The 24,370-nt window shown below is 46.6% G+C and overlaps 1 protein-coding gene across 7 annotated transcripts in view; it reads right to left on the bottom strand.

Annotated features, from left to right (window-relative positions):
• The window catches only part of LOC110533121 (ryanodine receptor 1), a 72,769-nt gene that overhangs the window by 42,991 nt on the left and 5,408 nt on the right, over window positions 1-24,370 (bottom strand). For all 7 annotated transcript variants that reach the window (XM_036990456.1, XM_036990457.1, XM_036990458.1 and 4 more), the window contains exons 2-41: window positions 23,940-24,059; window positions 23,747-23,848; window positions 22,705-22,725; window positions 21,338-21,412; window positions 20,433-20,511; window positions 20,238-20,350; window positions 20,026-20,125; window positions 19,814-19,910; window positions 19,245-19,319; window positions 18,985-19,141; window positions 18,659-18,823; window positions 18,332-18,453; window positions 17,934-18,123; window positions 17,476-17,611; window positions 17,247-17,342; window positions 17,018-17,136; window positions 16,713-16,846; window positions 16,373-16,614; window positions 16,101-16,293; window positions 15,775-15,991; window positions 15,596-15,700; window positions 15,404-15,507; window positions 15,190-15,273; window positions 14,799-14,958; window positions 14,184-14,331; window positions 13,781-13,986; window positions 13,510-13,684; window positions 13,169-13,377; window positions 12,672-13,030; window positions 12,192-12,318; window positions 11,857-12,017; window positions 11,602-11,764; window positions 11,387-11,473; window positions 10,937-11,163; window positions 4,147-4,591; window positions 3,491-4,057; window positions 3,178-3,378; window positions 2,987-3,098; window positions 2,713-2,856; window positions 62-335 (exon numbers count right to left, since the gene is read on the bottom strand). In XM_036990456.1, coding sequence (XP_036846351.1) covers window positions 62-335; window positions 2,713-2,856; window positions 2,987-3,098; window positions 3,178-3,378; window positions 3,491-4,057; window positions 4,147-4,591; window positions 10,937-11,163; window positions 11,387-11,473; window positions 11,602-11,764; window positions 11,857-12,017; window positions 12,192-12,318; window positions 12,672-13,030; window positions 13,169-13,377; window positions 13,510-13,684; window positions 13,781-13,986; window positions 14,184-14,331; window positions 14,799-14,958; window positions 15,190-15,273; window positions 15,404-15,507; window positions 15,596-15,700; window positions 15,775-15,991; window positions 16,101-16,293; window positions 16,373-16,614; window positions 16,713-16,846; window positions 17,018-17,136; window positions 17,247-17,342; window positions 17,476-17,611; window positions 17,934-18,123; window positions 18,332-18,453; window positions 18,659-18,823; window positions 18,985-19,141; window positions 19,245-19,319; window positions 19,814-19,910; window positions 20,026-20,125; window positions 20,238-20,350; window positions 20,433-20,511; window positions 21,338-21,412; window positions 22,705-22,725; window positions 23,747-23,848; window positions 23,940-24,059 — 6,611 coding nt within the window. The remainder of the gene's footprint in view (window positions 1-61; window positions 336-2,712; window positions 2,857-2,986; window positions 3,099-3,177; window positions 3,379-3,490; window positions 4,058-4,146; window positions 4,592-10,936; window positions 11,164-11,386; window positions 11,474-11,601; window positions 11,765-11,856; window positions 12,018-12,191; window positions 12,319-12,671; window positions 13,031-13,168; window positions 13,378-13,509; window positions 13,685-13,780; window positions 13,987-14,183; window positions 14,332-14,798; window positions 14,959-15,189; window positions 15,274-15,403; window positions 15,508-15,595; window positions 15,701-15,774; window positions 15,992-16,100; window positions 16,294-16,372; window positions 16,615-16,712; window positions 16,847-17,017; window positions 17,137-17,246; window positions 17,343-17,475; window positions 17,612-17,933; window positions 18,124-18,331; window positions 18,454-18,658; window positions 18,824-18,984; window positions 19,142-19,244; window positions 19,320-19,813; window positions 19,911-20,025; window positions 20,126-20,237; window positions 20,351-20,432; window positions 20,512-21,337; window positions 21,413-22,704; window positions 22,726-23,746; window positions 23,849-23,939; window positions 24,060-24,370) is intronic.

Genomic DNA, 24,370 nt, shown 5'->3' with positions numbered 1-24,370 from the left:
CTCAATCCATCCAGTTCTCTGTATAGTAAATTATTTTACTGGTCTACTGTGTACTACTGACCCGATGCTCTGGATCATGAGTCTCTCCTCCTCGGGGCCCATCTGGACGATGAGCAGCGAGCGGATCTGTCCCAGGCACTCCAGCAGGTCCATGGTATCCTTTATGGAGATGGCGTTGATGGTGTAGGCCTTGGGCAATGCCCGGATCAGCTCCCCCAGCCCGTCATACTGACGGTGCAGCAGGCTGAACATCAGACGCACCAGCTCAGGGTTCTGGATGAACGACTCCTGGGCCCAGTGGATCATAGTGTGGGAAATGAGCTCCTGGAGGGTGCCTTGTGGAGAGAAAGGGGAGGTTATAAACAAGAGGCATCACTTGATTGATTGATTGTTGAAACCGAATGAAATTATCCCATGACTAGACTGACATTTCAATTTTGTAATGTTGTCTCCAGCTGGAGCAGCCTACTGCTTTTAAAGGTGCAATATGCAGGAATCGCTATGCCATTTGCTGGTTGCTAAAATTCGAATAGCTCGCCAAATGTCAGTTAATGTGACAAAACAAGCACTCAGAGTCTAGAGAATCATTGTAAAACACTTTTCAATAACAATTTTTTAAAATTTATTTGCAGCTGTTTGAAGCTAGTGTACAAAATCTAAAGTAATAGACGCAAAAACTAAACGTACAGTTGAAGTCAGAAGTTTACATACACCTTAGCCAAATACATTTAAACTCAGTTTTTCACAATTCCTGACATTTAATCCAAGTAAAAACTCCCTGTCTCAGGTCAGTTAGGATCACCACCTTATTTTAAGAATGTGAAATGTCAGAATAATAGCAGAGAGAATGATTGATTTCAGCTTTTATTTCTTTCTTCACATTCCCAGTGGGTCAGAAGTTTACACACTCGCAATTAGTATTTGTTAGCATGGGGTGAATTGTTGAACTTTGGTCAAATGTTTCGGGTAGCCTTCCACAAGCTTCCCACAATAAGTTGGGTGAATTTTGGCCCATTCCTCCTGACAGAGCTGGTGTAACTGAGTCAGGTTTGTAGGCCTCCTTGCTCGCACACACTTTCAGTTCTGCCCACACATTTTCTATAGGATTGAGGTCAGGGCTTTGTGATGGCCACTCCAATACCTTGACTTTGTTGTCCTCAAGCGTTTTTACCACAACTTTGGGAGTATGCTTGGGGTCATTGTCCACTTGGAAGACCCATTTGCGACCAAGCTTTAACTTCCTGGCTGATGTCTTGAGATGTTGCTTCAATATATCCACATAATTTTCCCCCCTCATGATCCATCTGTTTTGTGAAGTGCACCAGTCCCTCCTGCAGCTAAGCACCCCCACAACATGATGCTGCCAACACCGTGCTTCACGGTTGGGATGGTGTTCTTTGGCTTGCAAGCCTCCCCCTTCTTCCTCCAAACATAATGGTCATTATGTTTCATCAGATGAAAGTACGATCTTTGTCCCCATGTGCAGTTGCAAACCATAGTCTGGCGGTTTTGGAGCAGTGGCTTCTTCCTTGCTGAGCGGCCTTTCAGGTTATGTCGATACAGGACTTGTTTTACTGTGGATATAGATACTTTAGTATCCATTTCCTACAGCATCTTCACAAGGTCCTTTGCTGTTGTTCTGGGATTGATTTGCACTTTTCGCACCAAAGTACGTTCATCTATAGGAGACAGAACGCGTCTCCTTCCTGAGCGGTATGACGGCTGCGTGGTCCCATGGTGTTTATACTTGCGTACTATTGTTTGTACAGATGAACGTGGTACTTTCAGGCGTTTGGAAATTGCTCCCATGGATGAACCAGACTTGTGGAGGTCTACAATTATTTTTCTGAGGTCTTGGCTGATTTTCCCATGATGTCAAGCAAAGAGGCACTGAGTTTAAAGGTAGGCCTTGAAATACATCCACAGGTACATTCCAATTGACTCAAATGATGTCAATTAGCCTATCAGATGCTTCTAAAGGCATGACATCATTTTCTGGAACTTTCAAACCTGTTTAAAAGGCACAGTCAACTTAGTGTATGTAAACTTCTGACCCACTGAATTTTTGTTACGGCTGTCGTCGGAATGAGACCAAGGCGCAGCGTGGTAGGTGTACATTTTGAATTTATTAAATGAACAACCCAAAAAACCAAGAAAGATAAACGACACGTAAAGTAATGTAGCACTAAACCAGCAACTAACAAAAACAAGATCCCACAACAGAAAGTGGGAAAAAGGGCTGCCTAAGCATGATCCCCAATCAGAGACAACGATAGACAGCTGCCTCTGATTGGGAACCATACTCAGCCAAAAACAAAGAAATAGACAGCACAGAACACAGCCCACCCCAAATCACACCCTTACCTAACCAAATAGAGAAATAAAACGGCTCTCTAAGGTCAGGGCGTGAGAATTTTAAGAGAAATAATCTGTTTGTAAATGTGTCATGCACAAAGTAGATGTCCTAACCGACTTGTCACGTGTAACTATAGTTTGTTAACAATACATTTGTGGAGCAGTTTATGTAAACTTCCGACTTTAACTGTATGTGAATTTGGTCAGGTCGCCCAAAAAGTTATCCAATAAACGTAATTATCCAATAAACGAAATCAAATCAATCAATCATTCAGATTGTCTTCTGGCATTGAAGGTACATCGCTGGCTTGATTTGACTGTTTTTCAGTGGGACGAGTGATAAAGAGTGAGACTCACTGGGTTTGGTCTCTTCTACAGGTTCTGGCGCCTCCTCTACCTTCTTCTTGCGAAGGTGCCTCAACTTGTCCAAAATTCTGAAGAGTCGTCCTTTGAGAGACATATCCAACTCCTCCTCCACCTCTTCCTCTTCAATGTGTACTCCTGAAGGTGACATGAGGGATGAAAGACCATTGCCACTAGCTGCTCACCTCAGATTTAGGCTATATACATGTGTATAAGTGACGTTCTAAGTTACATTGGGCGATATAAGTACTGAATTAGTTTGACTGACCGCAGTGAGCAAGCAGGTTCTTGTGAAAAGACAGAAGGGCATCGCGGACCTCATCAGGCACAGGACACTCCTCATCCTCCGCAATGCTCTTAAAGTTCATCAGCATGTTGACCTGCGGGTGAAAGACAACACGTTGTTGTCACCGTTCATGTACTGTTACAAGTGGGACAGTACTCAGAGGCTGAAGGTACCTGCTCCTGCGGTGGGGAGCGGAACTCGCGGGTCTTGCGGGCCGTCTCGGCAGCGCTCATGGTGAACGCCAGCATGAGCTCGTTGTAGCGGGCTCTCTGGTTGGCCTGCACCTGGCTCACAAACTGGTCTGAGAAAGCTATGATGGCCTCTACCCTGTGACGCAACTCACAGTCACAGAAATACTGAAGCAGAGTGCACATCTGACATACAGAAAGGAAAAGACATGAGATGTATCAATATTGATTAGTATAATTGGTCAAACTTGGGAGGATTTTGAAAGTTACAGTGAAGTGATAAGAGACACACACCAACCTGTAGCTTGACAGACTCTGGCAGCTTCATGTGCAGTAATCCCTCTTCCAGACCTACTTGTTCTTCTGCCTCTCCGTCTGCCTCTCCAGGCGTCGCCTCCTTCTCTGTCTCCTCAGCACCTTTCTCTCCATCCACTTTCTCTCCGTCCTCCTCTTCCTCTTTTTCTACCAGCTCCTCCAGCTCTGCCTCCAGTTCCTCATCTTCCTCACCCATCCCCTCGTCCTCCATTTCTGTTTCATGTCCACTCTCCACTGCTCCCTCCTCTTCCTCCTTCACCTCCTCCCCCCCTTCTTTGAGCGCCAGCGTTTGGCTCCCCGCGCCCTTGGCTGTGGCTTCTGCTTCTTCTGCAGCAGCCTCTGCCTCTCCACTGAACACCGTAGGCTCGATCATCTTCAGGATGTGCTTGACATCTTCATTCTCGAACACGCCCATGATGAGCAGGGTGCTGATGAGCTTGAGGATGGGGACAAAGTGGAACTCAACACTGCCTCCTACAGGATCCCTCATGGCCTGACCACCGTCTTGTACAGCTTCTGTCAGCATGGTCAGGGCCTTCGCCTTCAGCACCTACAGGAGAAAGAAAGACATTAATCACCATTGGTCAGTTCAAGCAGAAAACCTGTCCTCTCTCCTTTCATCGGCCTGAGGCTTTTTACCTGTAGGGGGATGAATGGGCTGAGGGTGTAGATGTCCAGGTCTGTCCCCACAAAGCCAGTGGGGGAGAAGTGGAGTTTGGGGCGCAGGCAGGTAGTGAGGCCCACCCCTGGTAAAGCATGGGAGTTGTCAGTGTCTGAGTAGAGGTTGATGCTGCGCGTCTCGTCTGTCATGGGCACGATGAACTCCTTGTTGGTCATGAGGCGGTTCCTCTTGGCCGACTCCAGGTGCATGCTTATGAGCAGGTCGTAGTAGCCGCTCCTCATTGGTCCAGGCAGGTAGGTGTTCTCTATGGCGTAGAACAGCTGGGACTCATCAACATGACTGCATAGGGCGTGAGCCACGCGGTTGTTCCCCAGAGCACAGACCGAGCCGTACAATTTCAGAGTGTGGTAGTGGAACTTCAGCAGGTCCATACGCTCCGACAGCTCCAGGACGTCAATACATCTAGAGGGGACAGAGGGAGAGAACGGTATGGCACAAGGCAGTATAGATTGACAAATCTATTGCATCAGAGCCAGAGTGGGTGGCTATTGGTTATTTTTATTTTCCAATACTATAGCAAACACTGAAATCCACAAATCATGTGATCTTTGTTAAAAGCTGCAGTGCCTTCAGAAAGTATTCACACCCCTTGACTTTTTCCACATTTTGTTGTTTTACAGTCTGATTTTAAAATGGATTGAATTGAGATGCTTTGGTCACTGGCCTACACACAATACCCTATAATGTCAAAGTGGAATTACATTTTTACTAATTAATTAAAAATTAAAAGCTGAAAGGTCTTGAGTTAATAAGTATTGGCTCACAAGTTGCGCAGTAGTCTAAGGCACTGCATCTCAGTGTTAGAGGCATCACTACAGACCCTGGTTCGATTCCAGGCTGTATCACAACCGGCCGTGACTGGGAGTCCCATAGGGTGGTGCACAATTGGCCCAATGTCGTCCGGGTTAGGGTTTTGCCGGGGTAGGCCGTCATTGTAAATAAGAATTTGCTCTTAACTGACTTGTCTAGTTAAATAAAGGTTAAATAAATAACAAATATTTAACCTCTTTGTTATGGCAAGCCTAAATAAGTTCAGGACTAAAAATATGCTTAACAAATCACATAATAAGTTGCATGGACTCACTCTGTGTGTGTTTTTGAATGACTACCTCATCTCTGTACTACACACATACAATTATCTGCAAGGTACCTCGGTCGAGCAGTGAATTTCAAAGACAGATTCAACCACAAAGACCAGGGAGGTCTTCCAATGCCTCGCAAAGAAGGGAACCCATTTAATTGTTTTATTTCACCTTTATTTAACCAGGTAGGCCAGTTGAGAACAAGTTCTCATTTACAACTGCGACCTGGCCAAGATAAAGCAAAGCAGTGCGACAAAAACAACACAGTTACACATGGAATAAACAAAAGTACAGTCAATAACACAATAGAAAAAAATATATATACAGTGTGTGCAAATGGAGTAAGGAGGTAAGGCAATAAATAGGCCATAGTAGCGAAGTAATTACAATTTAGCAAATTAACACTGGAGTGATAGATATTCAGATGATGATGTACAAGTAGAAATACTGGTGTGCAAAAGATCAAAAAAAGTAAATAAAAACCATTTGGGGATGAGGTAGGTAGTTGGATGGGCTATTTGCAGATGGGCTGTGTACAGCTGCAGCAATCGGTGAGCTGCTCAGATAGCTGATGCTTAAAGTTAGTGAGGGAGATATAAGTCTCAAACTTCAGCGATTTTTGCAATTCGTTCCAGTCATTTGCAGCAGAGAACTGGAAGGAAAGGCGGCCAAAGGAGGTGTTGACTTTGGGGATGACCAGTGAGATATTCCTGTTGGAGCACGTGGGTGTTGTTATGGTAGATGACCTGGAGTCAGTGGGTCTGGCGATGAATATGTAGCAAGGGCCAGCCGACGAGAGCATAAAGGTTGCAGTGGTGGGTGGTATAAGGGGCTTTGGTGACAAAATGGATGTCACTGTGATAGACTTTATCCAGTTTGCTGAAGAGTGTTGGAGGCTATTTTGTAAATGACATCGCCGAGTCGAGGATCGGTAGGATAGACAGTTTTACGAGAGTATGTTTGGCAGCATGAGTGATGGAGGCTTTGTTGTGAAATAGCAAGCCAATTCTCGATTTCACTTTGGATTGGAGATGTTTAATATGAGTCTGGAATGAGAGTTTACAGTCTAGCCAGACACCAAGGTATTTGTAGGTGTCCACATATTCTAAGTCAGAACCATCCAGAGTAGTGATGCTAGTCAAGCAGGTGAGTGCGGGCAGCGATCGGTTGAAAAGCATGCATTTAGTTTTACTTGCATTTAAGAGCAGTTGGAGGCCACGGAAGGAGTGTTGTATGGTATTGAAGCTCGTTTGGAGGTTTGTTAACACAGTGTCCAAAGAAGGGCCAGATATATACAGAATGGTGTTGTCTGCGTAGAGGTGGATCACAGAATCACCAGCAGCAAGAGCGACATCATTGATATATACAGAGAAAAGAGTCGGCACAGGAATTGAACCCTGTGGTACCCCAATAGAGACTGCCAGAGGTCTAGACAACAGGCCATCCAATATGACACACTGAACTCAATCTGAGAAGTAGTTGGTGAACCAGGAGAGGCAGTCATTTGAGAAAGCAAGGCTGTTGAGTCTGCCGATAAGAATACGGTGATTGACAGAGTCGAAAGCCTTGGCCAGGTCGATGAAGACGGCTGCACAGTACTGTCTTTTATCGATGGCGGTCATGATATTGTTTGATACCTTGAGCGTGGCTGAGGTGCACCTGTGACCAGCTCGAAAACCGGATTGCACAGCGGAGAAGTTGCGGTGGGATTCGAAATGGTCAGTTTGTTAACTTGGCTTTCGAAGACTTTGGAAAGGCAGGGCAGGATGGATATAGGTCTGTAACAGTTTGGGTCTAGAGTGTCACCCCCTTTGAAGAGGGGGATGACCGTGGCAGCTTTCCAATCTTTAGGAATCTCGGACGATACGAAAGAGAGGTTGAACAGAATAGTAATAGGGGTCGCAACAATGGCGGCAGATCATTTTAGAAAGAGAGGGTCCAGATTGTCTAGCCCAGCTGATTTGTACGGGTCCAGGTTTTGCAGCTCTTTCAGAACATCTTCTATCTGGATTTGGGTGAAGGAAAAGCTGGGGAGGATTTGGCAAGTAGCTGCGGGGGGTGCGGAGCTGTTGTCCGGAGTTGGGGTAGCCAGGAGGAAACAGGATGTTTTTATGCTGGTTGAGGGCAGTCAGGTCTGGAGTGAACCAAGGGCTATATCTGTTCTTAGTTCTCCATTTTTTGAAAGGGACATGCTTATTTAAGATGGTGAGGAAATTACTTTTAAAGAACAACCAGGCATCCTCTACTGATGGGATGAGGTCAATATCCTTCCAGGATACCCGGGCCAGGTCGATTAGAAAGGCCTGTTCGCCGAAGTGTTTTTGGGAGCGTTTGACAGTGATGAGGGTTGGTCGTTTTACCGCAAACCCATAACAGATGCAGGCAATGAGGCAGTGATTACTGAGATCCTGATTGAAAACAGCAGAGGTGTATTCGGAGGGCAAGTTGGTCAGGATAATATCTATGAGGGTGCCCATGTTTATGGATTTAGGGTTGTACCTGGTGGGTTCCTTGATAATTTGTGTGAGATTGAGGGCATCTAGCTTAGATTGTAGGACGGCCGGGGTGTTAAGCATATCCCAGTTTAAATCAACTAGCAGAACAAACTCTGAAGATAGATGGGGGGCAATCAATTCACATTTGGTGTCCAGGGCACAGCTGGGAGCTGAGGGGGGTCTATTACAGGCGGCAACAGTGAGACTTATTTCTGGAGAGATTAATTTTTTTAATTAGAAGCTCGAACTGTTTAGGCATAGACCTGGAAAGTATGACAGAACTCTTCACGCTATCTCGGCAGTAGATTGCAACTCCTCCCCCTTTGGCAGTTCTATCTTGTCGGAAGATGTTATAGTTAGGGATGGAAATTTCAGGATTTTTGGTGGCCTTCCTAAGCCAGGATTCAGACACGGCAAGGACATCAGGGTTGGCGGTGTGTGCTAAAGCAGTGAGTAAAACAAACTTAGGGAGGATGCTTCTTATGTTAACATGCATGAAACCAAGGCTTTTACGGTTACAGAAGTCAACAAATGAGAGCGCCTTGGGACACACAGGGCCTGGGTTAACCTCTACATCACCCGAGGAACAGAGGAGGATTAGGATGAGGGTACGGCTAAAGGCTATCAAAACTGGTCGTCTAGTGCATTGGTAGAATAGATTCAGGGCATAATGTACAGACAGGGGTATGGTAGGGTGCGTGTACAGTTGAGGGTAACCTAGGCATTGAGTGATGATGAGAGAGGTTGCATCTCTGAAGGCACTAGTTATGCTAGGGGAGGTCACGGCATGTGTGGGAGGTGGGACAAAAGAGGTACTGTATCTGAGGAATGTTGAGTGGGGCTAGGGGCTCCGCAGTAAAATAAAACAATGATAACTACCCTAAACAACAATATACAAGGCATATTGACATTAGAGAGACATAAAGCGAGGCATAAAGCAATCACAGGTGTTGATTGGGAGAGCTAGCTAAGACAAACATTTACAGACAACAATAGCGTACACATTTGGGCGCACACATTTGGCTGGACTCAATTCATGGCCAGATAGCATTTCAAGTTAATTTCTGGAATAAGAGTTTATATGCAGTTTCACGCCCGGTTTGAGGTGGATGTCTACTTTACCTTTTTTAATTTTCTAAGACAACAACAGCTAATCAGCTAAGACAACAAAAACAGGTAAAATGGCGATGAATAGGCAGAGAGGGTCAGTTAACTACACACAGGGCCTGAGTTTGAGGCTGGGGCTGACAGATAAACAAAATAAACAAAATGGAGTACCGTGATTAATGAACAGTCCAGCAGGCATCAGCTACAGTGGGGAGAACAAGTATTTGATACACTGCCGATTTTGCAGATTTTTCTACTTACAAAGCAAGCAGAGGTATGTAATTTTTTTGTTTTAGATTCAGTCTCTCACAGTTGAAGTGTACCTATGATAAAAATTACAGACCTCTACATGCTTTGTAAGTAGGAAAACCTGCAAAATCGGCAGTGTATCAAATACTTGTTCTCCCCACTGTATGTAGCCAGGTCCAGTGAACAGTAATAGAGGAAACAGGGAAGCTGTTAGGTAGTCGTTCCTACGCTAGCAAGCAGGAGACACGGCATTCATAAAGATAGCAGGCCGGAGCTAGCAGAAGCGTGTTTCGCCGACGTCCGGCAAAGGCCGGTTGAGGGCACAATGGACGGATTTACGTCGGCAGACCACTCGTGATGGATCGGCGGGGCTCCGTGTCGACAAAGGGTCCAGGCCAATTGGCAAAAGAGGTATTGTAGTTGGAGTAATTTCGTTTGCAAGCCGGGAGATGAGCCTGGCTCGAGGCTAACTGGTACTAGCTTCGGGACAAGGGCGTTAGCCACTATAGCCACTCGGTAGCAGCTAGCTAGCTGTGATGAACCGATGCAAAGGTCCAGAGCTTACGGCAGGAATCCGGTGGTATAGTGGCTTCTAGTCGTGTTAGTGAAGAGTCCGGGAGGCATCAGCTGTGTAGCCGAGTGATCATAGGGTCCACTGAGCAGGCCGGGAGATGGGCCTGGCTCAAGGCTAGCTTCGGGGCTGGGCCACTCGGTAGCAGCTAGCTGCGATAATCTGGAGTAATGATCCAGAGCTTACGGCAGGAATCTGGTGATGTAGTGGAGAAAAGCAGTCCGGTACGCTCAGGGATGATATCGCGTTGCCAGAGAGGAACACTCGGGGATTTTTGCCATGAGGCCAATGGTGACTTTAAAACAGTTACATTAATGGCTGTGATAGATGAGAAAACGTATCAACAACATTGTAGTTATTCCACAATACTAACCTAATTGACAGAGTGAAAAGAAGGAAGCCTGTACATAATACAAATATTCCAAAACATGAATCCTATTTGCAAAAAATTGATAATGTTTGGGGCAAATCCAATAAAACACTCTCCATATTTTCAAGCATAGTGGTGGCTGCATCTTGTTATGGGTATGCTTGTATTCGTTAAGGACTGGGGAGTGTTTCAGGATAAAATAGAAACAGAATGGAGCTAAGCACACGCAAAAACCTAGAGGAAAACCTGCTTCAATCTGCTTTCAACCAGATACTGGGAGATGAATTCACATTTCAACAGGACAATAACCTAAAGCACAAGGCTAAATCTATTCTGGAGTTGCTTACCGAGAAGGCAGTGAATGTTCCTGAGTGGCCGAGTTAGAGTTTTGACATAAATCTACATGAAAATCTATGGCAAGACTTGAAAATGGTTGTCTATCAATGATCAACAACCAATTTGACAGAGGTTGAAGAATTTTGAAAAGAATAATAGGAAAATATTGTACAACCCAGGTGTGGAAAGATCTTAGAGACTTACCCAGAAAGACTCACAGCTGTAGTCACTGCCAAAGGTGATTTTCACTCAGGGGTGTGAATACTTATGCAAATGAGATATTTATGTATTACATTTTAATTACAGTTGAAAACATTCCTAAAAACATGTTTTTGCTTTGTCATTATGGGGTATTGTAGGTAGATGGGTGAGAATAAAATATTTAATTTAATAAGTCAAGGGGTATTAATACTTTCTGAAGTATTTGTAAGTTCTCAACATATGAACAATACCTACCATTCTTGATTACTTGATAATCAGTTCATCAAATACAATAATCCTCTGCTTAGAGGTCAGTAAATGTGGCCGTGTTCTGACCTGTTCTCTTCAGGGATGTGCAGGGCCATCATGGTGAGAGGCTCTCTACACTCCACCATCCAGCCGTGCCTCTCGTTCACACGGCCCGTCTCTGGGGACAGGAAGTGGTTGGGCATACGGCTCCAGATGACTGGGGTCAGCATCTGGACGTCCAGCCTGGGAGGACACTGGGGGACCGGGTTCTTACGCTCACTGCGGAACATGGCTGCCGAGATGGGCATGATGTTCTACGGCGAGAGGAGAGAACAAACACTTACTTTGGAGAGCAGAAGGGTGGTCGTTGAAGTGACATGATAGGTTGAGTGAGAGAATTAAAGGGAAAAAAACACATCCATAACAATTTAAAAGCAGACAGTAATGAGTTAACACTGTAAAAGCAGACAGTAATGAGTTAACACTGTAAAAGCAGACAGTGACAAATGTACTTGAGGGATTCTCTGTGAGTCTGACCTTGAGCTTGCCCAGCTCCACTTGCAGCATGTTCTGACTGGAGGGCAGGACAAAGACAGCTGGGAACAGTTTAGTGTTGGGCTCCACCTGGAACAAACAACCAGTATCACAGACGAAGCCCATAGCAGTTTGTACTTTTCCCATTAAGTCCATTAACCCGTGACAAGCTTCCGAGTAAATAAATACATGCTTACACTGTGAGTACAGCATCTCACCTGGTAGAAGGTGTTGATCTCTTTCCCGTTGGCTGTGAAAGTCATGAGGCCAGTGTCCAGGTCAATAAGGCAGCCAATCACAAAGTCCTCCTGGCTGACACGGGTCTGCTGGGAGCTGCTGAACTCCCCTCCCCACACCATGTAGCAGTTACTGCGCTTCATACTGAGGGAGACAGGTGAGAGAAAACATTACGCTAAGATAATATCTTAATATCTCTGTGTGTTTGTGTATGTATGTGTGTGTTTGTGTCTCACCTGTCATGGATGTTGCCTTTGTCATCTCCCACGGTGACAGTGACATTTCTGACTTTGCTGAGGTCAAAGTGCAGGTCGTACTGGTGGTAGTCCGGGGTGATCCAGCCCACCCACACACCGCTGGGTTCTTGTCCCGCAATCACTCGCACTGAATAATAGTACTGCACACAGAGGAAGTGGGCAGAAAACATGACTTAACAATGGATTGAACTAAACCCAACAACAAATAATAATCCTCACTCCAAAAATGTCCTGGTGAAGAGAAGTGATTATCCATTCAGAGAGTTAGGTTTAGACACTAGGGTCTGAAGATGTCACACGTAAAAAGGTCATACTGTGGTGGTGTTGAGGATGATGTCGTCGTCATCTCGATCGTCTGGTACAACTTCCTCCATCAGGCGGGGCATGGTGGGAACAACAGGGGGCGGAGTGAAAGCTGCCTTCTTGGCCTTGAACAGGAACCTGAGGGGCACACAAACAACGTGGCAGTGGAGTAGGACCTCCTATACAAGACGACTGAGAAAACACGACGATGGTTGCAGTTAAAGTGCAGTTTTCAGCAGTTCAATTCAGGAAGTCAACTGAAATTCCAATTTAATAGGGTAAAAAGGGCATCTGTGCTCAACGATTCCTCAATTAACTGATTTTCACATTTTTAATTCAAATCACTTCCTGAATTGGCTTATTTCAATTCAAATTGACCCCAATCCTGGTTTTCAGCATTCACTTTCTACTTTTTTCCAACAGAGTTGTTGTAGCCTGTCCAAAGACTACTGTCTTTCTCTTTACCCATCTGACCCCTGCTCAGTACTGACCCCTTCTTCTTGCTCTTCTCTGTAGAGGCATCTTTCACGTTCTCTCCTCCTTCGTTGACAGGGATCTCCTTAGGCACAGAGGGCTCCTTCTTCTCCTCCTCCTTCTCTGTGCGGCTGGCAGACTTTTTCAGCACCTCAAAGTCAGAGTCGGGGTCAACCTCCAGAACCTCGTCCTCAGGGATGGTCAGAGCTCGGGTGAGGGGCGTGGTCCCGGCCATAACCTTAAAGGTCTCGTGGAACTCCACGGGCATGCTGAGCCTCAGGAACAGCAGGTCTGTGTTGGCGTTCTGAGAGCCGAAGGTCTTGTGGGTCAGTTTCAGACACGGAGCGCTGTCCACTGTCCCATCCACACGGGACACCTACAAAGGGTACATGGGACGATGGATATCTAAGAGAAACCTAACTTTGACATTTGTCAATTTACTATCATGTAATATGGGAACAGAAGTCATTTCTAAGCATAACGAGCCACTGTTACTGAACAAGATATGCTGTACCTCAATGTGAGGGTGTTCTGTAGGAACAGGGATGAACTGGGGCAGGCTCTTGCTGAACCACATGGTGATATCTCTCTTCATGTTGATGGCGAAAGGCTCAAAGCCCTCCTGCAGGCCACAGATGGTGAAGTAGCGCAGGCTGCTGACGTTCTGGCCCAGGTTGAGCCGGCCAACCTGAGACAGGCCCAGACTACACACAGGGATAAAGCCTGGAGAAAGAGAGACACAGTTTAATGAATGGCATAGATTTAAATGACACTGAATCATACGGAATCATACTATCCACCTCTTGGGCAGCAGATCCAACCTATAAGGATTTATCTGCCACAGCAGTCACTCACCATCTCCTGTGTCTATGTCCTTGAAGGCCATCTCAGAGCCAGAGTCGCTGATCAGCATCTCTCCGTTCAGGGTGAAGAAGATGTTCTGCTCTACCAGGTCGATCATACAGCCTACCACGTCACCTGGCAACCAGCTACGACCAAACGGCTCATTGCCCACATGCCAGCGCTGAGCCTACAAAAAAGAAAAGTCAACGTTTTGGAGTAGGACACATTAGTAAATGTTTTCCCTAAAACAGACACAGAACAGATCCTTCATCACCGACCATACCTTGAAACCATTGAAGACATAGGCGAGCTCATCCGCCCCCAGCTCTGTGTCAGCGCGGACACTGGGTCTGGCCCAACCCACTCTCATATCCCCCACGGTGACAGCCTCAAACTCAAAGTACCACTTCCCCTGAGTCACCGCATATGACTTCTCAGCCCGGAACACACGGATCTTATTTCCACGGGAATGACCTTCTCCATTACCACCTTGCACAAACAGAGATACAGGTGTCATTATTAAGATGATATATATATATATATATATAGTAGTCAGGTACATAATTATTGGCACCCTTGACCATATGTATGTGTGTGTACAGTATATCTAGCTGTATTTAACAGGACTAGTAGCTAGTTCAGTACAGTACTGAAATATGAACAACTTGGCAGACAGACAGACTCACTGCTCTCCTGGTCAGGTGGCTCAATGTTGTAACCGTAGCCGATGAGAGTGCGGACAGCTGCACAGACAGTGTCTCTGTTGGTCTTCTTGGTCTTTTCGTCCAGCAGGTTGTACGGCACCAGGCGCGGGTTGCGCTTGCTCATAATGTCCTGAACATGGAAATAAAGACTTGAAATCAACTCAAACGATTGTGGGAGTCATACATTTTTTTCTGTAAGTCATGGACTTACATCTTGATACATCTTAGAAAGAGTGATACTGCACTAGCTCCAGAAAAAAAAAGAAGATTTTTATTCTATTTGTCTTGAACAGTTGCGTAAATGTTGGCTCCGAAAACATCCCGACTTCAACGACTCATGAGTCAGGTATGAATAATGCTTCACCCAGAGTTCAACTTTTATAAAGTACTATAGCTGCGTCACTTTAGGTGAGCTTGTTGTGTGCCCACCTGCACGCCTACGTGCGCATTAAAACCCACCCCACAAAAACACTACTGAGATTCAATAGTCCTTGTTTGAAAAGGACTTGAGCTACAGTATTACCACAGGTTTGGCCTTACTTGCTGTGTGCGAGTTTCCTGCGAGAACCAAGGACAGGCAGAGGGAGGAGAAGCTACCTGTACAATGCTGTAGGTCCATCCCTGGTGGACCCTGTCACGAGCCCACACGTTGTGCCCATTCTCTGCCAGTCTCTCCACTAGGTTGGTCTGGTTGGGTGTCAGCTTGACATGGTTGAGGTCCAGAGGGGCAGGCTTATATCCACTACTCATCATATACCTAATGGAACAAAAGGGATGTCATGATTACACTAGTAAGTCAGATGTCATTATTGCTATTCATCTCACTAAAGTGAACAGGCCTCAATTTTAATGACAATCCAACATTTCACAATGTCCATCTCAGATAATGTCAAACAGATCATTCACTTTTCAACCACGTATGTGAATATCAGAGAATAATGACGTCATGCCTAAATAAGTCAGATCACAATCTTGAGGTATCGCTCACGTTTTGGGCATCTTGATGTTCTTCAGGTTCTCCTCTGCTTTCTCATCCCCCATGCCCACATGACAGCCCAGCGCCAGCAGAGTCCTTTGAGAAGCAGAAGGAGAGGTGGTGAACACCCAGCACATGCAGACATACTAGGCTGAGAGGGCGTGTCCAAAACCTTGAGAGGGCGTGTCCATGACCTTGAGAGTGCGTGTCCATGACCTTGACTCACTTGAGTGTTTCTCCAGACATTGCGAGGTTGTAATTCTTCTCTGGCTCTGGCAGGCTCTGGAAATCCACCAGGCAGGGGTGCAGTTTCTTGTTGTCATCTCGGAACTGGAGGAGTGGAAAGAATCAAGATATTGGATTAAGTAGATATCCTTAAGTCATGTGATCTGACTGAGGCAGTATGGGAAGCACTCACCGACCCGTAGGTCCATCCTTGTTCAATGCGAGTGGCGGCCCATAGCTCATGGCTGTTTTCCGCCAGCTTCTCCCGAATGCGCTCCAAGTGAGGCGGAAGCACAATCTGAAAGGACAACGCGGTGAATGGAGGCAAGAGCTAGGAGAACGAGATGTGCACAGATCATTCGAGGGTTGTACCTGTACTGTGTCCACAGGGCAGGGGGTGAAGGCAGTGTGCGAGAGGGACTGTGTAGGCCCCAACAGATTGCGGACACCATTGAAATCATGCTTATACTCCTTGATGGGCTCAATACGCAGTCGGTCCTTGGGCAGCACAGCCTCATAGCACGGGGCATAGCCTGGCGGTGGGAGGAATTTGAAGTCCCCATGCCGCCCTCCCAGGAGAAAACGAACCCTTGGCGTTTGCAAGGAGAACATGAACAGTGATCACTCATTTGACATCACTCCTTTTCTTAAGACTGTAAAATGACAGCGGCTCTGTAAGCCCTATCGTCGGTTCTCACCTGACACCTGCAGAGAAGCTGACGACAGGGAAGAAGAGGCCGTCCAGGTTGAAGTTCTCAAACATGCCCTGCACCGGGTGCCCGTTGATACGGAACGAGATACTGGGCACGCTCAGATCCAGGCAGCAGCTGACCACATCGTCTGCCGCTAGGATGTGCATGTTGGGGGAGGCGACATGCCGGAGGACTCGTCCTGTGGAGACACACGGATCTATAAGACGTCAACCAGTAATAGAGTTCTGCATTCTAAAGCGAGCCCCTGCATGCCGTACCTGACCACAGGTGGAGTCCATCAAAAGCGTAGGAGTAGAGGTCGTCGCCAACCCCGTTGCCGCCCCAGCCCTCACCACCCCCAGGGTAGGGGCTGTAGCCCTCGGTCAGAGCCCAGCCCACACGCAGGTGGAAGGCCTGGGCGGTCAGGAAAGGCTCCACATAATCCACCATCACCTCAAAATACCACTTCTTATACTGTGTGGATCCCTCACAGGTTCCGAGGAAGATGTTGGGTCTCACACTGAGATGAAAAAACAGTTAATGGTTGGAAGGAAAAAAGCGAATTGCCGTGGTTGTATTTTCACAAATTATATTTAGTACGGCCAGATGTCTGTATACCTGGTGACATAATTGATGATGTTGGACTGCAGGAGGAGGTCGCGACCTGGAAGCAGATTCTCTGTGATGAGATTCTGATTGGACCTTACAGCCACACCGTTACACACACACAAAGAGCAGAGCACATCCAACACCTAGGGAGAGAGAAAATTCTAAAATCAGCCCTCAAATCATAAGGAGATGGACTGTCAACAACATATGAACACTTCTCTGGATAAGCACAGGCCTAAATAATACAACTTAATAATATAAATAATAAATATAATAATAATAAACTTCAATAACCTGCACACGTATTCACTGACCTTGTGATTGCGTCCATGCTTATCCAGTAGAGAAATGATAGATTTAATGTGGTTCTCCTGGATGATGTTCAGGACCTCTGGACTCTCAATCAGAACGCAGTACAGCACCTCCAGGATGCCTGTGGTGAGCATAACACGCAATGAAACACAGAGGGCACTCCCGTAACACGTTCAAGTCAATGTGATTCAGTGCTGAAAGGTGATGGAGTGTGTTGTAGTGGGACTTAACCTGAGGAGGCCTCTAAACGGTCCAGTTTGCTGACCAGCCAATCCAGGTTATCACAGAACAAAGCACAGTTGGCCCGGTTACCTCTGATGAGAGAGGCTTCACAGGAAGAGAATGACAGAGATCAGAGCTATGTCATGTTCAGATTGAAAGGGCATGTTGCCACAGTAACCACAGCCATGCAGACACATGATGGGACCTGAAACAACGGGATGAATAGAAGGTCACATACCCAGCAGCTCGTACAGGAGATTAACGATTTCCTTCCAAGACTCGGCAGCTTCCTCCCCTGCAAACTCGGAGAAGTGGGCCGCCGTGTTGTAGACATTGAGTCGGTCAATACAGTCCAGCACCAGGGTGATCATGCCCTGTGCGGAATGACACATATAATATAGGAACACCAAAGGGAGGAGCAGTGCGGGAAGAATATTTTCAACATACAGTGCATCATGGGGCGGCAGGGTAGCCTAGTGGTTAGAGCGTTGGACTAGTAACCGGAAGGTTGTGAGTTCAAACCCCCGAGCTGACAAGGTACAAATCTGTCGTTCTGCCCCTGAACAGGCAGTTAACCCACTGTTCCCAGGCCGTCATTGAAAATAAGAATTTGTTCTTAACTGACTTGCCTGGTTAAATAAAGGTAAAATAAAAAAAATAAAAAAAAATCCTCATCTGTTGTGCGTGAGCACTGACCTCCTCTTGGAAGAGGTTCTGTCTGTTCTTGAGGGAGCGTAGTTTGGTCTGCTTCTCCTCGTGCTCCAGCTCCTCCTCAGGGGGCCGGAAGTAGAAGATGAGGTCCTGCAGGGAGAGGGCCACTGAGTCCATGGGCAGAGACGGGGGGCCTGAAGAAGACTTGTTCTTACCGCTCAGAGAGTCCAGCGCTCTGGAGACACAGGGAACAGGGGAAAACGTCACTGTACTGAGCACGAGGTCAAACACTAAACCAAGGCGCTCCGCCCCTCCTGAAGGATAACAGTAAGTCGAAGGGGTCTATACATACGTCCATAATGTGTACAAACTCAAGAGATTCCTAGATAAGTATTTTCTCAGAGAGCCATAGGGAAGACATTGGGACTGGAGAGGGGACATACTTAATGAACTGAGTGAAGAGGCCTGCTGTGTTGTAGATCATACGAGCAGCCTGGAACTCCTCTGTCTGGGAGCGGGCCACGGTCAGGGCATCGTCCATGTGGCCCTCCTTATGAAGGATGGCCTGAGAGAGACATTGACAACATGGATAAACACCAGTTGCACTCCAGGGGAAAGCGGAGCATTTGAAAAGCCTGAACAAAATGCATTCACAGTAAATCCCTATATTACGGGGGTCTTCATTATCTCTTAGCATTTCCTTTGCTGTTGTTCTTCCTGTCCTTTAGCTCAGGTGTTTTTAGGCATCTTGCCGCACGATTTCTCCATACCTTCCTCTTAAGAGGTCCCAGGCGAGCAGACTTGGCATCGACAGAGGCGTATGTAAGCCAGAGGCCAGAGGAGACGTGCTGTACAAAACACATGGACTCCCCATACTTAATCTCTGGTGTGCCCATGCCCTCCACATCTCGCTTCTGAGCCACCTCGATCTTTTCCTGCAGGTTGGAACACGGAACAACAAGGAGAAAGAATGACTGTCAACAGCGCTAGGTACGGAGGGATGATATGAACGCTGCCAGAAGCTTTTGTTCCATTCTATGAAAAGGACCACGTGCGTTTTTTCACACTGCTCTTTATATGAACAGAGCACCCTGACCTTGGAGATTCTGAAGCAGAAGGCTGACATCTTGGCGTTGGCTTTTTCAGGGTCCACCACCAGCAGTCCTTTCTCTTCATCCAGGCAGAGGTAGCGGCCTGTGGTTATATGACGCACTCGGAACGACTGGCCCCATTTCATGTGACCTCCACTCCATCTACACAGAGCCATAAGTACAACCCCAAAGAGAGAACTCATGTAAGACAATTGTAATGGTTTTTTGTTACATAAAGCTGATGAACAGAAGGGCATCCACTCACCCAATCCGGAGGGGTTCTAGTCTCCATAGTGACCGGGCATGGCTACAGACAGCACCCCCTTCATAATGAGCAATTCTGAAAACAGAGATGGGCTGTTAGTGACAGGTGGTGTTTATGCAGTGTCAGATTAAATATCTGATTAACATCTGATTAACCTTCCTAGGTTCTCCCATGTCACACCGCTCCTCCGCACACTTCACTGGCTTCCACTTCAAGACCATGGTGCTTACCTACGGAACAGCAAGAGGCACTGCCCCTCCCTACATTCAGGCTATGCTCAAACCCTACAACCCAACCTGAGTACTCAGTTCTGCCAGCTCAGGTCTCTTGACCCTTCCACCCCTACGGGAGGGCAGTTCCCGCTCAGCCCAGTCAAAACTCGTCTCTGTCCTGGCACCCCAATGGGTGCCAGGACAGCAGAGTCCCTGCCCATCTTCCCGAAACATCTGAAACCCTACCTCTTCAAACAGTATCTAAATTATCTCACAGCACCCCGCCCCCTCCCCATATATATATATATATATATAATGTCAAATGTAAATGTGGAATAGTTCAACAGTGTTCATCACCTGCGCTGGTCGTCTCCTTGTTCGGCAGCAGGGATAGCCAAGCACTCATCCATGTGACCATGGAACAGTCTAAGAACATAGCCTCCAGTCAGAAAGCCTGAGGGGTTGATGTTACACTGGCAATGAGAGAAAGACACGGCAGTCAAGTGTAGTGTTTCTAGATGATCAGCTAACGACTAGGAAATAGAAAAACAATAAAAACATATACACACCTTCAGCAAGCTCACAGCCAGACATCACAGGGCTCATGGTCCACAGCGTCTGCATGAAGGAGGCGTCCACCATGAGGTCACCACTGGCGTAGGAGAGATGCTGGAGCGAGAGAGAGAGAGAGAGAGAGAGAGAGAGAGAGAACATGTCAGCTCCATCCATAACCTGCTGGGGTTGAAAGTCCACTTGGCAGTGTGTCACCAAAGCGGCTCACCAGGTATCTTTCAGAGGACACGCTGACCAGGATGAGGTCATCTCCCACCCTGACCTTTTCTCCCTCTGACCTCTGCTTGGACGCAGGGTGAATAGTCCACCAGCACGCCTCCCCTGTGGAGGAACACTTGCGTCACTGAACGGAACACTGTGCAGAAAATTAATATGCCACTGTTCTCTATGGTAAAGGCCATACCGGTGGAATCTTCCTGTAAGCCCACATCAAAGGCCAGTTTGTCTGTGAGTGACCTTGAGGTAGTCAAACAGCTGAGGTACTGCAGCACACAGAGAGTAAAAATTACACAATGAATAATGAAGCGCTAATTGAAAAGCAAACCCATGTAACTGCAAAACTGTCTCCCACACTATCTCCCACACTACCACCCACACTAAAACCGTAAATGGCTGGTATAGTACATATTCAATGAATGGGACTTATGTGGTTATGACGAGTGAGATAGAGGTAGAAAGTGTGGTGTGGGTGGTAGTGTGGATGGTAATGTGGGAGATTGTGTGTGGATGATAGTGTGGGTGGAAGTGTGGGAGATGGTGTGGGTATGGGTGATAGTGTGGGTGGTAGTGTTGGTGATCGTGTGGGTGGTAGTGTGGGAGATAGTGTTGCGTGGGTGGTGGTGGGGGAGATAGTGTGGGTGATAGTGTTGGTGTGGGTGATAGTGTTGGTGTGGGTGGTAGTGTTGGCGTGGGTGGTAGCGTCGGCGTGGGTGGTAGTGTGGGTGTGGGTGATAGTGTTTGTGTGGGTGGTAGTGTGGGAGATAGCGTTGGTGTGGGTGGTAGTGCTGGTATGAGTGATAGTGTGGGTGTGGGTGATAGTGTGGGTGGTAGTGTGGGCGATAGTGTTGGTGTGGGTGATAGTGTTGGTGTTGGTATGGGTGGTAGTGTGGGTGGTAATGTGGGAGGTAGTGTGGGTGGTAGTGTGGGAGATAGTGTGGGTGGTAGTGTGGGTGGTAGTCTGGGTGAGTTAGAAGTAGAAAGAAGTGGATGATAGTGGGTTGGTGAAATGAGAAACATGTGAAACTGATAGTGGGTTGGTGAAATGAGAAACATGTGAAACTACGCAGTGCGACAGAGGAGTCTGTTTACCATGCTGGAGTGAGTGTGCTTCAGTAGGATGGCATGGCCATACAGCAGGGTACGGTGGCCCCCTCCTTGAGATGACTGGGCAGAACACAGGAGAGCGAGAAGTTAAAAATCCAACCGAAGAGAGTCGTGTATGATTCAACATTCAGCCTACTAAGGTCAGGCACACAGGACTGTTAAAGACCGAGGAGGGAGACAGGAGTTGAGCGAGTCATCCTCCTCGTACCAAACTGAGAACAACGTGGCAGGCAACAGAGAACCTGTGTACTGAACGTATCTGGCTGAGAGGAGTCAGAGAGCCCACCACAGAGAACCAACACAACAGCAAACATGTCCACATTGTGTCAATACAAACCAGGGGTGAGTGGAAAGGGAAATTGATTAACAAAAGTCAAATGATTAACAATACTGGAAGCAAGAAACAATACCACAGAAAGTCACATGTCACATTTAACTGGAAGGCAGAAAAAGTGACATTCAGACAATCAAACTATATTGTTTCTTCAACATTTGTTATAATTAGTGGTTATCATTTCCACCGTCAATGTTGTTATCATCTTGATTATTCCATGAGTAAGTGGAGAGTCAGAACACAGCGCAAGACTGACTTCTAGGTCAGATTTAGTGAACCCGTGTGTGTGTGTGTGTGTGTGTGTGTGTGTGTGTGTGTGTGTGTGTGTGTGTGTGTGTGTGTGTGTGTGTGTGTGTGTGTGTGTGTGTGTGTGTGTATACGTGCGTGCGTGCGTGCAGTTTGATATTCAAGGTTACACTTTGCCCTACATTCCAGACTTTCTGAAGATTAAGATGAATTGCCGTGATGGTTTGGTCAAACCACAGTAACTCACAGGATGACGGAATAGCAAGGATTAAGAAAACGTAAAGGGCTGGTCTGGTTCCACATTCAATGAACGGGACTTATGTGCCTGTGAGGAGTGAAGATGGGAGTATGATGAAGGTTGTATAGGAGACATTCAGAGGGACAATGTCACAGGGCAGTAAAGAGCCTTGTTTCAAATGACACCATCCAACACTAGGTCTGTGGTCCACGTTTCTGCTGTTGGACGTAGTGTAGAGATTATACGGCAGCCAGAAGCCCTCGACGGCAGAGAGCTTCTTAGTTGCTCCTGTGTTGCTGACAGGAATCGTTCCTCGAGTGTCATCTGAAACGCCGCTCGGTATTTCAGCTATGACAACACTGAGCAAAGTGTGGAGTTAGGTAGTATGAGTGAGGGCAGACGAAAGTGGCGCATCACTGTTTGAGACAGGGACATTGGGTGAGAGATGAGAGCACTCTCACGGTAGACAAGGGGTGGAGAGGAGGGGAAAACTTTGGGGAAATGTGACAGGAAGGGAAACATGAGCAGACATACCCATTTGTCCAAATCGACTGCCTATGGTTGGCAGGTGGGAGGTGAGGGGTGTGGGGTCAGAAAAGAGACAAAACGAAGTTAAGTTGCTAAAAAATACAAAAGGCCTTGACATAATACTCATATTTCAAATGCATCAGTGATGTGTCATTAGCACATAACTATTCACGACAATGCTACTTTTACAACCATGTGTCGATGACATAAGAGAGGATGTTCTCACTACCATATAAGGCATAACAGTATTTTCTGAAATGTTTAACCAAAAGTACTGATTCCCATATTATGGGAAAAACATTACATTTGTTTGTATTAGTTCGATTCAGAAAGAACTAAGCTCACCAGACACTACACAAAGACCACCTCTATTTTCCAGCCAAAGAAAAACTATTTCCATGTACTGTACACTGAGTGATCAAAACATTAGGAACACCTTCCTAATATTCAGTTGCACCCCCTTTTGCCCTCAGAACTTCCTCAATTCATCGGGGCACGGACTACAAGGTGTCGAAAGCGCTCCACAGGGACGCTGGCCCATGTTGACTCAAATGCGTCCCACAGTTGTGCCAAGTTGCCTGGATGTCCTTTGGGTGTTGGACCATTCTTGATACACACGGGAAACTGTTGAGCGTGAAAAGCCCAGCAGCTCTGCAGTTCTTGACTCAAACCGGTGAAGCCTGGCATCTTCTACCATACCCCGTTAAAAGACACTTAAATCTTTTGTCTTGCCCGTTCACCTTCTGAATGGCACACAGACACAATCCATGTCTCAATTGTCTCAAGGCTTAAAAATCCTTCTTTAACCCGTCTCCTCCCTTTCATCTACACTGATTTGAAGTGGATTTAATCAGTGACATCAATAAGGAGTCGTAGCTTTCACCTGGACTCACCTGGTCAGTCTATGCCATGGAAAGAGCAGGTGTCCCTAATGTTTCGTACACTCAGTGTGCACTGTAGAATTGTTTAACATCATGTAAAAGAATGTAAAAGAAGCTCCTTTAATCCCAACACAACAGAACCATCAGCCCCTCTACTGGTCTCTTACCTCGTTGAGCTCCATGGTGTTGGACAGCATCTCCTGTAAGGCTCGTACCGACAGGGACTGCTCCAGGATGAAGCAGCAGATCGCCAAATCAGGTGGCACATTCTACAACACAACACATCCGTCAGCAAAACCCAGGGAACGGCAACGGCTGGAGTACAGACGTAATCAGAGTGGGGAACGTGGTTCTCTCTACCTGAGCATTGGAGGTGGTCTCCAGGAAGCAGAGGCGGTTCCCAAAGCCCTCACATGAAAGACACAGTTTGATCTGTTCTTTCAGAATGGAGGCAGTGCATTGTAGCACAACCTGGTCATCCTACATACAGGAGAGAGAAAAAAGGTCAAAGGCCAAAACAGATTACGTTAATCAGCTGAGCTAGTTTATATCATAATTGTTATTTAATTGTTTTACATTAAGATGTTTCATCACTTGGGTAACATTTCAAAAGTAGTACTTTATATTTAACTTGCCATTCATAACCTTGATAGGCCCATATGACATGAATACTGGCCAGGGGTAGAGTTACAGCCAAAACCCATTTAGAGGGGCTTAAGTGTGGATGTGTAATGGTTGTAGTGGAAGAGAATATAGTAAAAGCGTGAATATGATTCCTGTGCACCAAACAG

Source organism: Oncorhynchus mykiss, chromosome 10 (assembly GCF_013265735.2).
Source record: "Oncorhynchus mykiss isolate Arlee chromosome 10, USDA_OmykA_1.1, whole genome shotgun sequence".
Classification (NCBI taxonomy): Eukaryota; Metazoa; Chordata; class Actinopteri; order Salmoniformes; family Salmonidae; genus Oncorhynchus; species Oncorhynchus mykiss.
This window is presented reverse-complemented; position numbering and strand designations above follow the sequence as displayed.